Here is a 14,342-nt window from a genome sequence, read left to right on the forward strand (position 1 = left end):
CCTGACCCCTAGCACTTCACAATGTGACCTTATTTGGAAGTAGGGTCATTGCAGATATAATTAGTCAAGATGAGGTCGTACTGGTATAGGGTGGACCCCAATCCAATATGACTGTGCCCTTAGGAAAAAAAGAAATTTGGACACAGAGACATGCAAACAGGGAGATCGCCAGGTGAGCAGGACGGCCGAGATCGGGGTGATGCTCCTACAGGCCAAGGAACACCAAAGACTGCCAGCAATCCACCAGAAGCTCGAGGAGAGGCATGCAACAGATCCTTCCTCACAGCCCTAGATGAACCAACCCTGCCGACACATGGATCTGGGACTTCCAGCCACCAGAACTGTGAGATGATAAATTTTTGTTGTGTAAAGCCTCCCGTTTGTAGCACTTTGTTGCAAGAACTCTAGCAAACTAAGACACTCCCAAAAAGGTCCCTTGCCATTCCAGTCTGCTCTCAGGCACTGAACGAGCTGTGTTCAGCACTCGCCACCACACTGCCCAGTCTCGTGTACCCTCTTACTTTCACTCCTTAAATCTTACTCATCCTTTGAGGGCCAGCTCAGGACCTACCTCCTCCAAGAACCCTCTTCTGAACTTCCCCTGAACTTCCCTGCATCAGCCCCACAGCTGAATCTTAATTGTTCTCTAATTACTCCCTCTGTGTATTGTTCTGTCTGCCCGGCTTGGGGAGGGAGAGAGGGAGGGAGGGACGTGGCTTTGACATTTTCTATATCCCCCACAGCGTTGGCCCAGAGGTAAGAACATATCAGTTGCTCAACCAATCTGTATGTTCTGAGTGAGCAAAGACAGCAAGTGGTGGGCCCAGCCTTCCCGAGTCAGTGAATGGGACCACCATGAACCGAGGCCATTTCTCCATGGAACAGCCTAGACCTAGCAGCCAAGCAGAGGGTTTGGGCACCAGCCTGCAGGTTAGATCCCAAAGAGGGGGCGTTCCCCAAGCATGGTCTGTGGATTGAAGGTGAACTGGTGAGCACACAGGTATAATCACTCCAGACCACTAGCAAATGGGAGCGCTGGGAGAAGGATACAAAGAACACCTTAGAATCCTATCACCACGAGGGATAAATTTATGAAAATATGGCTTCCTCAAAATTCACAGGAAACTACAAGGTCCTAGTAGGGTGGAAGCTATTGAGGCTCCCTGGGTTTCTTTGATGGCAAGACCGGCCTCAATCCCGACAGCTGGCCCTCTCATTCCAGGCACTAAGCTTCCACCCCTAAACAGAAGGGTCCAAGAGGACGAGCGCTGGATCGGGAGTCAGGAGACTCGGGTTCTAGTTCTGCTTCTGCCACCATGCAGCTGTGCCACTCTGGGTGAGTCACTTCCCTCTCTGAGCCTCAGTTTCCTCACCTGGAAACACAGGGGTTGGACAAGATGATTTCTAAACCCTTACAACCCACGAGCCAGTGATTGGTTCTCTTGGAGAGCTTTGTGTAAAGCACTTGCCACTGAACAGCAAAGGCTGAACAAGAAGATCCAGGCACCAGGTGAGGCGCTGGATGTAATCTGAGGGTCCTGGACTTACACTTCATTTCATGCTCATAACTCTGCATGTGACGACCACAGCTAACGGTTCCTGGGAGTTACTGAACGCCAGGTACTGCACTTTAGATGGGTTGTATCTTTCAATCCTTGTCATGGCCCTATTAATGCAAAGGTTCTATTATCATCCTTGTTTACAGACAAGGAAGCTAAGGCTCAGAAAGAACTAAGGATCCAGTTAGAAGATGGTGGCATTTGGGATTCACGCAAGGCTCTCCGACTCCAAAGCCTGTTTTATTACCCTTTATGCCACACTGCCTCAGAAACGATCCTTTTGTTCCTTCTAGAAGCCAGACTCTGCCCTTGCCCTCAGCCCGTAGTTCAGATAGCCCCAGACACACCCTCACATGGCCTTTCACAGGCTCCTATGGGAATGTCCCAGGGGACAATGGAATCAAGACCGAGGCAGGGGCAGAGCTGGCCTCCTGAGGGCTCCAGGCCCCATAATGCCAGGCCGTGATGTCCTGCATCAGACGGAGTATCTTGGTGCAAGTGACAATCCATTGCTGAGCCCCTTTTGTGTGCCAAGCACTGGGCAGTTCACTGAGGAAACCCAAGATGAGTGGGAGGAGACCTGCCATCCCGAGAACATAAACCCAGCACTGAGATGACCAGACGACCAGGCTGAAGCAAGAGGTCACAACCTGCAGGCCACAACCAAGTGCTCCGGATTCACAAGAGGGGGTCAGTCCAACCTGGCCGGGAGGTCAGCGACGGCTCGAGGAGGACAGGAGCATTCGAAGTAATTCCGTGATTCCACTCAACCACGTGTGCGTACCTACTACTTGCAAAGCCCACACTAGGCCCCATGGGGGATTGAAGATGGGGAAGCAACCAACCTTAACACAACAAGCAGCTGCCTAAGAGCTGCAGCAGGAACAGGAAGGACCCAGGGGAAACGCAAGAGCCACTAATCCTGACTGGGGGTGCGTGAGGAGGCCGAGGGAGACGATCCCACCAGAGCTGTACCTCAGTTTCCCATCTGTCAAATAAGCAGTAATAGTACCTACCCCTGAAGGTTTTAATGAGGAGTTGATCCACGTGAAACCTTTAAATCAGTGCTTGAAAGCTGGCAAGCGTTCAGCGTGCATGTGTATGCGAGTGTTTGTTGTTGTTGTTAGACCTGAAGCTTAAAGGATGAGACAGAGTCTGATGAGTAAAGAAGAGGAAATGAGAGAACATCACGAATGGAGGACAGGCCGGCGGGGCAGGGAAAGGCAGGTTAATGGAGGGAACCCCCGTGCGGCCAGGGCGGAGCTATGGGAAGAGTAGAGAAGGCGATGGTGCTGGAATGAACTCGGGAGCAGCTCCTGAGGAGCTCTCTGGGGGCCTCCATTCCACAGGCACGAGAGGGACGTGGCCCAAGCTGTGGAAGATTCATCTGGAAGCTACCAGAACAATCAGACTGAAGGTGCCTCAGAGACTGGAGCGGGAGCCCCGGAGGAAGAGGCTTCGCAGGCCGGGAGAGGGGCATGGGGCCGAGGGAGGGCGGCGGCCAGGGCCAGGCGGCCGGGGAAGAAGAGCCAGCACCACCGCCAGCGCCACCGCAGCCGCTCAGTCTCTCCCCTGGTGACTAATGGCACACCATCCGTCCCGGCTGACGTTAATGCTTCCCGCCATCCATCTCCCACTCGTTAAATTACCATTTTATGGCCCAAATCTCTCTCATAATTGATAAAAATCTCCTTTTGATGTTCGGCATTATTGGGGGGAAAATGTTTTTTTTATTCTTCATTATGTTTTTAATATAAATGTATTTTTTATTGAGAGCTGCTGGGAAGGCTGGATGAGGCCAAGTCAGGAGGGGGAGTGATCTCTCTCCCTCGCCCCCCAGTCCTCCCCGCACACGGCTTTGTGGTCACCAGCTCCTTCTGTCCCCTTCCCAGAACACTCACACAGTACCCTTCTCGGGGACTGTCTGGGAGACAAAGAAACCAGACACCAGAACAAACAAAGGTTGTGCTCAGGACCAAGAGAAGCAAATCTAAAGACAGCGGAAGCTCTCAAGGTGGTCCCCGGCTCCAGGCCAGAGGAGCAGCCCGGTGGGCAGAAAAGGGGGAGCCAACCTGAGCCAGGCCCCTGTTAGTGTGCGAGAACAGTGAAAAGAGCTCCAGAGGGCAGAGACCCCCAGGGGCTGGCACAGTACCTGGTGCAGAGAAGCGTCAACAAATACTTATGAGTTAATAAAAGCAGGACAGGAGAAGCTGGATCAGCATTGGAGAGAAGGCGGCAAGGAATACGAGAGCATGGATGCATGTGACACCAGGGAAGGGAAAGTTTGCTGCCAGCCGGGGGCACTCGAGGTGGAGTTGGCCCTGGGGGCTGGAGGGGCTCCTCCCCCCTAACCACTTCCCCTAGCCCCAGTCCAACCTACAGTGTGTTAGTCCTACATACGCCCCACACTCAGCTCCTCCAGCACAAGGGAAGCTGAGTCTGGCTGCCATCCTGCAAGTGAGAAGAGCTGAGTGGGCACAGCCACCAACTCGTGACCCTGGGCACCCGGCTCCACCTCCACCCCCTCATCCATGGAGTCAGCCCTGGGGACCAAGAGCAGCAAGCCGTGCTGCTGATGGGCCTCAGGGCACCAGCAGTTAAAAATGCCCGGCTGAGCTGCCAGCAGCCCCCCAACGTGGGGGTTATTGGGGGGGACTCAAGAAGCCCAGGAGACAGGCTCCCAAGGCAGCCTATGGGAGATTCTAACAGTGGGAGGGAAGGGGCTGGCCACTAGATGGAACACTGGGTACCGGTCAGGGAGGGGAAGACAAAGGAGGATGCTTCTAGCAAAACAGTATCTGGGACAGAGAACTGTACCAAGTATCAGAAAACCTGGTGAAAGACCCGACCCTGCTATTTAAAGCCTCTCCGAACCTTAGTTCCTCGCACATATAAAGCATCCAGCAAACAGAGAAAATAACAGCTAACGTTTGCTGGCCATTTGCTCTGTGCCAGGTACACTCTACTAGCTCCACATTCATGAATTCATTTAATCCTCGCGGCAAGCCAATGTGGCAGGTACTGTTACTGTCCCAGTTTCACAGATGAGGAAACTGAGGGACAGAGAAGATAAGTCACATGTCCGAGGTCACAAAGCTAATCAACCACTGGCCGTTTGGCTCTGGCCCACCTCAGAGGCTCAACATGAGGCTCGAGTGTCATGTGAAAGCAGGACCAAGGACAGAAATGTGCAGTCCCCACCAAAGGCCATGTGGGGACCCATGAGGGTTAAGTTTATGTGTCAACTTGGCTGGGTCACGGTGCCCAGATATTTGGTCAAACATTATTCTGATGTTTCTGTAAGGATGTTTTGGGATGAGATTGACATTTAAATCAGTGGATTTTGAGTAAAGCAGATTGCCCTCCATAATGTGGGTGGGCCTCATCCAATCAGTTGAAGGCCTGAATAGAAGAAGACTGATCTCCTGGAGCCAAGAGGGAATTCGGCCAGCGGATGGCCTTCAGATTTGAACTGCAACATCAGCTCTTCCTGGGTCCCTGGCCTGATGGGCCACCCTGAAGATTTTGGATTTCTCAGCCTCCATAATCACATAAGTGAATTCCTTAAAATCAATCAATCAATCAATCTTTATTAATTTTATATATAAACACACACATCCTATTGGTTCTATTCCTCTGAAAAACCCTAAGAGAAGAATTAAACCCAGCCCTGGTGGAGATGCCACCACCTGGAAGACGGGATACCCAGAGGGGGTGCCTTTCCTAGTTCTCACAAAGTTCTCCACGTGCCAGCAGAGGTCCTATATGCAGCCAGGCAGAAATGATAAGGGTCATCCCAGAGTCTGCCGTTCACTACCCACGGCCATGGCCCCCTCCCCATGGCCCGAGGCCTCCACGGAAGCCCCTGCTTCAGTCTCTGCACTGCTCCCACTCGGGGCTCCCACCACCAGGAGCCCCTCACACAGGGTTCTCCTGTCTCACCTCCACCTTCCGCTCTTGCTCCTACTGGTCCTCGTGCTGAGACTGCCTCCTCTCTGTCACCCCAGCCAAGCTTGACACAAGATTGATGTTCTTGGGGGAAGAGCTTATCTCTTTTCTGAACTTTTGCTCACACCTTGAGTGAAACAAGACAAAAACGTCGCCCTCCACCTGTACCTATAGGTTCATATGAAACAACAGGGTGTGCATCCTCCCACCTGATGCACAGTGGTTCTCTTCTGCATTCTCATAGCCACTCTGGTCAGATGGCCCATCAAGAACACTGAGCACCTGTGACACACAGGACCTGTCCCCAGGGACTATGGGAAATTACAAAATAAGGTCAAGTCTAGATCCCCATCCTGTGGGGTAAAAGACTGATGAAACAGGTTTCAGAGTACACAAGCCAAACCCCGACACCCCAACACCAGCACAAGTGCTGCCCCTAACAAAGGTGTTTCCGTGTCCACTCCAGGAGATGAGCTCACTTCCTTCAGTGTTTCTTAGAATTTCAGGTCTGGAAAGAACATTATCTGATACAGATATATTCCAGAACAATAAACAATGCTGGATCATTTCTTGAAACATATTGTAAGAGGATCTGACTTGTCTGTATGTGTTGGGGATGGGGGGAGACGTGTGTGTGTGTGTCCCTGACCAAAGATAACTCTACCCGTGTAGCTGACAATTCTATCATCTCTTCCTAAGTCCCACTGTAGCTCCTATCCCTAAGCTCTCCACCCTCCTCAAACCTCCCGCCTCCACCTTACCCCAACTGTAAAAGATGACCTCATCTCCCACGTTACTATCAATACAGCTCTTAGGAGAGTTCTTTCAACTCCCCCTGCCCCCACCACCCCCCGCCCCACTCCATCCTTCTTTGCTCAGGTCCCTCTCCAGCTCTCCTCTCCCTCAGGCTCCCATTATGAAAAGAATATCCAAGGCCCCTCATCATGTGACCTCAGCCCCAACTTTGCAACCTCAGCTCCACTATTCACTGACCTGAACTCCATATTCTAGTCAACATGACTATTCACCACGCACTCTCCATGCTCCATGCTTTCCAGGGCCTGCACCTTTGCTGAGCCCATCTCATTCATCGGTCATCCCCTCCTCCAGCCTCCACCTCCTCCAAAATCACCCATCTTTGAGAGCCTGGGCCAGAGGCCACCTGCTTCAGAAAGCCTCCATCCACCCAAACGTAACCTCTCTTCCCCTCTCTCTCTTGCACACCCCACAGGCACTTACATGGCCAGGTATTACAGTGATGAGCGGACCTCCCAATGAGCCCAGACTACAGGGGCCAGAATGAGGTCTTCCCCATCACTGGCTGCACCCACAACTTCCAGGCCTGTGCCTTTTTTTCACTACATACCAGCTGCTTGGACAAGCAGGAAAGGGAAGGAATGGAAGAATGAAGGAAAAGGTGTTGACCCACAGAACTGCAGGCCGTTGGAGCCTGCAGGGGGCCTCAGAGGACTCCTAAGCCAGATGAGGAAGGTGTAAGGATGGGCTGGCAGTCAATGTGAAGAACCCTGCCATGTCCTCCAGCATGGAGCCAAGAGCTCCTGGGGACCAGGGTGGTCAATGGCCTCACGGCTTAGGCCTGCGTCTGCCCCATTAAGGGTGCAAACGTGTCAGCCCAGACTCCTTCCACAGCATAGACGATGCCCAGGAGTAGAAAGAACCTGAGTCTCACTCACCTGTCAGGGCTCTGCGGGGAAGGGCCATGTCTTCAACACCCCTCCCTGACTCTCAAGCTCAGGCGCCATCTGCTGGCCAAGGTCAGCACTGCACCTGGACCCAAAGCCCCAAGGGCAGTCAGGAGACCAAAGCTTGAGACAATCCCCAACCCACTTCAGACCCAGGTCACTTTGGGGGCAGCAGAAATTACTCTACCTCCTAGAGCTCAGGCTTCTCATTGCTTCTCAGAACTGTCCTTCAGGACTTAAGCCTAACATTCCAAATAAAAGGAAAAAAGTAAGTTTCTGGCAATACTACCTGAGAAACTTCCAAGACAGAGACACATAGAAAAGTGATTTCCTAAAGGATTTCTGCCAAAAAGTAGCTCTGGTCCATAGGGGACAAAGCATTGACCTGGGAATCAGAAGATCTGAGGCCTCGTCCTGTGGCTTACATGCCCCTCCCTTAGCTATGTGGTTCCCCCACCCCCGGGCCACACATTCCTGCCTACGCCAACCCTTATGCCAGGATGGGGCCCCTTCCCTTGCCCTCACCTCCACACTGATGGCACCAGCTGCCGTCCAGGGATCTGGACTGATCCAGAACCAAATGTAATTCATGGGATCCAGAAGAGCTGCAACCTCGCTCTCATCCCCACCCCCATGCTGGGGATACTACTCAGGGCCAGCCCTGTCTGCCTGGAATGAGGATTGGTCTGAGGACACTAATGACCCTCCAAGGCCTCTGCTGATGGGGGGCGGGGGGGTCCCCAAGAGGCATAGATTGAATCAACCAGCACAGGCTGGAGCCCACCAGCCTAGAGCTCCTCTCCAGCCACCCCTCCCCTCTCTTCAGCCTGAGATTGAGGGGCAGCTGTGCAGTCTTGGAGCTCCAAGTAATCTCAGAGGCCATCCAAGGACTCGGACCTAGAAAGAAGATGGTGATGCGTCACAGACTCGGTGTCCTTTAACCACACTCCTGAAACCAGGGACAAAACGGAGCTTTCCACTGAGGGTCTCAGGGCAGGTGTGGAGCCCAGGACTAGCGGAAGCCCAGGACTTCCTGGGGGGAGAGCTGCTCCCCAAGAAGTGTCATGGGAGGGGCTGGAGGAAGAGGGAAGTGCAAAGTGAGTGACTTTCCCCGCCCTCACACCCCCACATCCACCTACCCTGCTTCCCACACAGGCCCTTTCCCCTCCCTCCACCCACAGCCTGAGAAAGTATGTCAACAGGGAACAAATGCCATCTTCCCGGGAGGGAAGAGGAGGAGGAAAGCGGGAGGGAAGGCTTTGATCCTGCACCTGTGGGGGCCGGGGTAAGAAACCAGGGGTTTCTGAGCTTCCCAGCTGAGAGGGTGCCCCCTCAGAACCGTGACCTTGACATTAGCCTCCCTGTCTCAGAGGGCTCAAGACAACCTAGGGGCAGGGGCCACAGGCCACCACGCCCAGGGCTACTTGGCCAGGGGGGTCTAGAGAAGAGGCCCTAAGGAAGCAGTTGAGGGCCGGCCCCATGGCTTAGCGGTTAAGTGCACGCGCTCCACTACTGGCGGCCCGGGTTTGGATCCTGGGCGTGCACCGACGCACCGCTTCTCCAGCCACGCTGAGGCCTCGTCCCACATACAGCAACTAGAAGGGTGTGCAACTATGACATGCAGCTATCTACTGGGGCTTTGGGGGAAAAAATAAATAAATAAAAATTATAAAAAAAAAAATTATAAAAAGAAGCAGTTGAGATCTTCCAACCCCAAACATCCCTTGGCCAGCTGGGTGGGCCCACCATGACTGCTGACACCCTGGACTCCCATCCTGCTCCACCCTGGCCTGGAGGAAGCCACTGAGCTGCTCTTGCCTCCCGCTTCCAGCTCTCCGCAGACAAATCGGCCTCCAAGGGTTAATCTGCCGCCTTCCCTCCCTTGCATCCACCCCCACCGAGCTGCCACGTGCCAGCAATGATGCACTTCACACTGTTATTACAGTGATTTATTTAGTTTTAATTTGGGGGTGAATCTCGCGCTGTAGAAAACAGGAGGCCAATAGTCTTGGCAAGAAGCAAAGCCACGGGCAGGCCTGCGCCATGCCAATCCTGTCCCCTCTGCCTGGGGTCCCTGCATGCTAACCCTGCTCCTCCCAGCCTGTCGTCTGCTCCTGACGCCAGGCCGAAACCAGGTTTACCCCTCACTCAATCTCCCGCACTTTGGAGGGGATGTTCCTCAGTGGGAAGGGAGTCCACAGAAGTTTCTATGCTCACCTTCTGTGTGATTCAGGCCCCCTAGAGAGTCACTTAATGAGGCCCCCTCCAGGCCAGGCTGTCACTGAAGAGTGGGACATCTTTGGCTGGATGCTGGGCACCTGGGACCGAGGGCCAGGGCCAGCTCCATGCAAATCAGCGAAAATGGAACTAATCTTTTTTTTGTTTTGTTTTGTTTTGGTTTTTTGTTTGTTTTGTGAGGAAGATCAGCCCTGAGCTAACATCTGTGCTAATCCTCCTCTTTTTGCTGAGGAAGACCGGCTCTCAGTTAACATCTATTGCCAATCCTCCTCCTTTTTTTTTCCCCCAAAGCCCCAGTAGATAGTTGTATGTCATAGTTGCACATCCTTCTAGTTGCTGTATGTGGGACACGGCCTCAGCATGGCTGGAGAAGCGGTGCGTCGGTGCACGCCCGGGATCCAAACCCGGGCCACCAGTAGCGGAGCATGCACACTTAACCGCTAAGCCACGGGGCCGGCCCGGAACAACTAATCTTTATGAAACCTCTGCTCCTACTCTCTGCCCTGCCCTGAGTAGCCCAAGGAAGCTCTCACTCGTTCATCCCTTGGTTCGTTAAACAAACCCTGGCACCTACTGTATACCAGCTACGTGCTGGTGCTGTAACTACAGGGTAAAAGGACCGTCACGGTCTTCATCCCCAAAGACTTTATTACTTGCAGCGGGACCACCTAGACACAACTAACCAAGCCACAAGATGCACAAGTGGAGGAGCAAAGTCGTGCAGAGGGTCAGAGAAGACTTCACAGAAGAGCTGGGATTTGGCTGGGACACCCAGCACAGTGGTGGCATTCGGTAGATGGATAGATAGATGGATGAATGGCCTAGAAACACAAGGAATCACTAGACAGGAAGAGAATGGAGTAAAGACGTTCCAGACAGGCAGAAGAGCACGGCATAGGCACCGAGGGCTAAGAGTACACAGTGAACCTGAGATAAGCAGTGCAGTGTGACCAGAGTACAGGGAAATAACAACAGTAATGGTAGTGGCTAATATTTGTGGAGCGTCTGCTCCAGGTGAGCTATTGCACCAAGCACTTTATACTCATTATCTCTTCTAATCCTCACAACAGCCCTACGAGGTGGGCACTATGCCCCATTTTACAGATAAGTGAGGAGCCAAGAGGACAAATAATTTGTTCAAAGTCCAAGCCCCCGGCTCCAGAGCACAAACTCTAATGGCACTCTGCCCTACCAGGTTATAGACATGAAACAGGCAGGTGGAAAGCAGATAGGGGGACCTTGAAAGCCCTGCTAAGGATTTTATTTTAGGGCAGTTAGGAGGCATCAAAGGTTGTAATCTCAGGAAAGGCATCAGTTGATCGAGGCTTGACTTGAAGATTATTTTGCTCAGAAAAACTCTAGAAGACCCAAAGGATTTTCTCTCAGAGGAGAATTTCAAACACAGTAATAGGTGAGGGGGGAGAGGAAGTTTTTTTAGGAGAGATCGCTGAGGTCTCCTCAAATTATAACACACAATTTGTAGGGCTGGGCCTGACCCCCAGCTCAGCAACCCGTTGACAGCTGCTCAAACCCCTCCCTATATCCCCAGAAGCAAGATGACCAGAACAGGCCAGCAAGGGTCCACACCGCTGGGCCCAGTGTGGGTTCCACACATCCTGCAGACACTGGCATGATTCCAAAGGAGTGTGACCAGGGCTGTGTGCAGAAGGGCCTGTAGCCCCTTTCTCTGTTGCTCCAGGGGGCGGAATGAAGACTGGAAAAGTGAGGCTTGAGGAGGTGGGTTTAAGCCCTTAGGAGGAACCACTTTCACAATTAGAGACGAGTGACCAAAGAAGGGACTGCTCTGGGCAGCAAATGAGAGAATAAGTTTCTTATCACTAGAGGTAATCAAGCAGAGGCTGGATGACTGCCTGCCAGAGACGTTCCAGAAAAGCCAATGCATTGAATGGTTTGGGCAGCTCACTGACAGCATCATAGAGCAGTGCACTGGAATCACTTACCAAAGTGCCCTTGGACATTTTACCTTACCACCCAAGCCTCCAACCCTCATGGGCAACATGAAGGATAACAGTACCTACCTCACGTTTGCATGAGGATTAAGTGAGAGAACGCATGGAACACGGCACAGCCATCGGCACACAGTAAAACCCTCAATAATTGATAGATATTATTAGGTTGAACCATACGAATCATATTAGGTTGCATGTCAAAAACAGTTGAATATCAACTATTTCATATGGTCCAACTAATATTTTTTACCAAGGGCCACTGGGTTTCCTTCTAACCTCTTTGATTTCAGCACTGAACGCTGCTGTGAAGCGTGGGTCCGTGCCAGTGGTGGACCCCCAGCACCTGGCAGCGAGAACTCCGCAGGGCGTTTTCAGAAGCAGACGGCCCAGGGCCCTGCCCTCCCGGCAGGGACAGCTACCTCTTTGCCCAGGTCCTCGCGGATGACCTGGCGGACCTCCTGCATGCTGCTCTGCGGGGCCTGGCTGTGCAGCACCTTCAGCGTGCTGGTGTACTCCACGGGCAGCAGGTAGTCCAGAGCCCCCAGGTGCTGGCCCACCTTGATGAAGGTGCCCCGGTTGGCACAGCAGAGCTCACAGAGACGCCTGGCAGAACGGAGGTGCACCTGCAGGGAGACAGGCCGGGGCCAGAGGGGTGTGAGTGCACACTGTCCACTGGACGTTGCTCCCTTTCCCTGCCCCTCTGCTTGAAAACCCTGATTTACTCCCCAGCATACACACACACACACCCTCTTCATTCACCTTCTGCCTCAATGTTCTCCTTCCGTCTCGGTACCCACAGTATTCAATTCCAACCTCACACTGAGGCCGGCCTTCTCACATGGCCAGATGCTTCTGATCTCCTTCTTTCCACCAAAACTTACCTCGTCTGGGTCCCACTCGCAGAAACGAGCGTTCGTTCAACGCTTTTAACCAAATCTAACCTACTAATGATTCATTCAAGGGTACGTTGAGTTAATGTATTTGCCACTCAACTCTCAGGCTGTTTGTTTGGAGGTCTACGTTTATAAAACATGGTTATACACATTATTTCTTTTCATCCTTACAGCAGCCCAGGGAGGTGAGTATTGGTATCATTAAAGATAAGAAACTCAGATGTTTTGCTTACAAAGAAACAGATAATAAATGTCAAAGGAAGGTCTAGAAAACACTCCAAACATAGGGCTCTTTTGACTCGGCAAACTTTAGCAGGGGTCTCCTATTAACTGGAGGAAAAATTTCACTGGGAGGTGTCAAGCCCATGGAGCTGGCAGCTGGGCAGGTTGCCTAGGACAGGGCAGCCTTAACTTGCAGCCTAATGCCCACCTGTGCTTCCAGAGTTGGGAGGTCATCACCCCAGCTCAGCTGAGGGTCTCAGAACCATGAGGGTCCTGCCTTCCTGAGCAACAGCTTCTGAGGCAGGATGGGGCCATGGGCATACACAGAAGACAAGAGACCCCAGTGCCCTGTGGGCACCTGGTATCCTCTTCCACCCATGAAGTCAACCAACAGAGAGTGAACATCTAAGATGGACTTACCCTCTCAAGTGCTGTGAAAGATGCTGACATAATTAAGTACATATCGGAAGCAATAAACCACGGGAAGAGTTAAATAACAGTTGGCAACAAAGAGGAAGAAACGCTCAAAGATCCTATATAATTAGTTGCCAAGTGAACCATACAGAAAACTGTTACTTTAGAAATTAACAAGAGAATGCTATAGCCCTGAGCACCCCCATCCCAGCAACCAGGGAACCCATCTGCCTGCTCCCACCAAAGCAGAGGGGACGCCCAGACTCCAGGCACTAGCAGGTTATCCTTAGGCGCTCGAGGGCCCGCCTGCCTCTGGCTCTGCTGCATACCTCTGCCTCCCATCCCAACACATTCTTGGGAAACCCCATGTACACAGGACTCCATGCGCCTGGGCAGAGCCCTCCAGCCTTGATGTGGATACCTGGTCCAAGCTGGGCCAAGGAGAGTCTTTTTTCCCTGACAGAAGGGTACAGGAGGAAGGAAGTTAATTCTAAGAATTAAAAGAGAGAGAGCAAGCCTCTAGATGAGTCAAAGGGTTGCTGGGGGAGGAGTGCCTCCTCTTTCTCAAGAATTTGGAACTGGGAACCGAGCTGGCCAGTGTCAGATGGTGGAAGGTCAGTGCTGTGGCTGGCCAAGGCCACACTCAAGCCCTAGTTCTGAGGAAGTGAGAAAGAAGGCAAACATAGTCAAACATGGAACCGGGCATTTCCTCAGGGTACAAGAGTCCAGGCTGTCATGAACAAATGACTTTTTGCAGCTCATATAATCGTCCCCCAATTCCAACCCAGCAGAGGAGAGATCCCAGTCACCAGCAGAGTAAGAGACAGCCAGAAAGGTATCCAGGATCCATTAGACCTAAGGTACGGTGGGACCAGAGCCCAGGTCCAGCCAGATGCTCCCAGTGACGGCAGCCTGCTCCCCCAAGGAGGCTCATGCAGCCCCCACGTCAAAGCTGCTCCAAGGCCAATGCCAAATGGAAGCGAGGACTGGAAGACGGGGCGAGGACACACCCTACTTCTCCTCCCCTCCCAGTAAAGACATCAACCACCAGGTATTTACAGGGGACTTACTGAGTCCCATACCCTCTCACATGGGGAGACACAACAGAGCCACTCATACACAGAGGACGTACAGAGAAGGACACACGGCAGCAGGATGGCACCAAGTCCTGCAGGAGCTCACAGATGGAAGAAACAAGAGGGCTGGATAGAGATGCTTGACTCCCCGGAGGGGGAGCGGGGTGTGTTCTGCTCACGAACTTACGGCCTTTCAGGTCCAAATCCACCCTTCTTTGCCCTGCATTGTGATGCAAGAGCTGGACCCTGAGCTCCTTTGTCAGATGGTTTGCTAATAGGCTTTGTCAACAGGGGGCTCTGGAGGGACACTGCGAGGCCA

The 14,342-nt window shown here is 52.6% G+C and overlaps 1 protein-coding gene across 7 annotated transcripts in view; it reads right to left on the reverse strand.

The window, feature by feature from the left end:
* Positions 1–14,342, reverse strand: part of ADCK1 (aarF domain containing kinase 1) — a 142,355-nt gene that overhangs the window by 56,916 nt on the left and 71,097 nt on the right. For 5 of the 7 annotated variants that reach the window (XM_087448110.1, XM_087448108.1, XM_087448112.1 and 2 more), the window contains one exon: positions 11,838–12,041. The exons of the other annotated variants lie outside the window; for them this stretch is intronic. In XM_087448110.1, coding sequence (XP_087304236.1) covers positions 11,838–12,041 — 204 coding nt within the window. The remainder of the gene's footprint in view (positions 1–11,837; positions 12,042–14,342) is intronic. 7 annotated transcript variants of the gene reach the window in all.

The sequence above is a fragment of the Ceratotherium simum genome, chromosome 24 (assembly GCF_057802395.1).
Source record: "Ceratotherium simum simum isolate JZ-2026a chromosome 24, ASM5780239v1, whole genome shotgun sequence".
NCBI classification, from domain to species: Eukaryota; Metazoa; Chordata; class Mammalia; order Perissodactyla; family Rhinocerotidae; genus Ceratotherium; species Ceratotherium simum.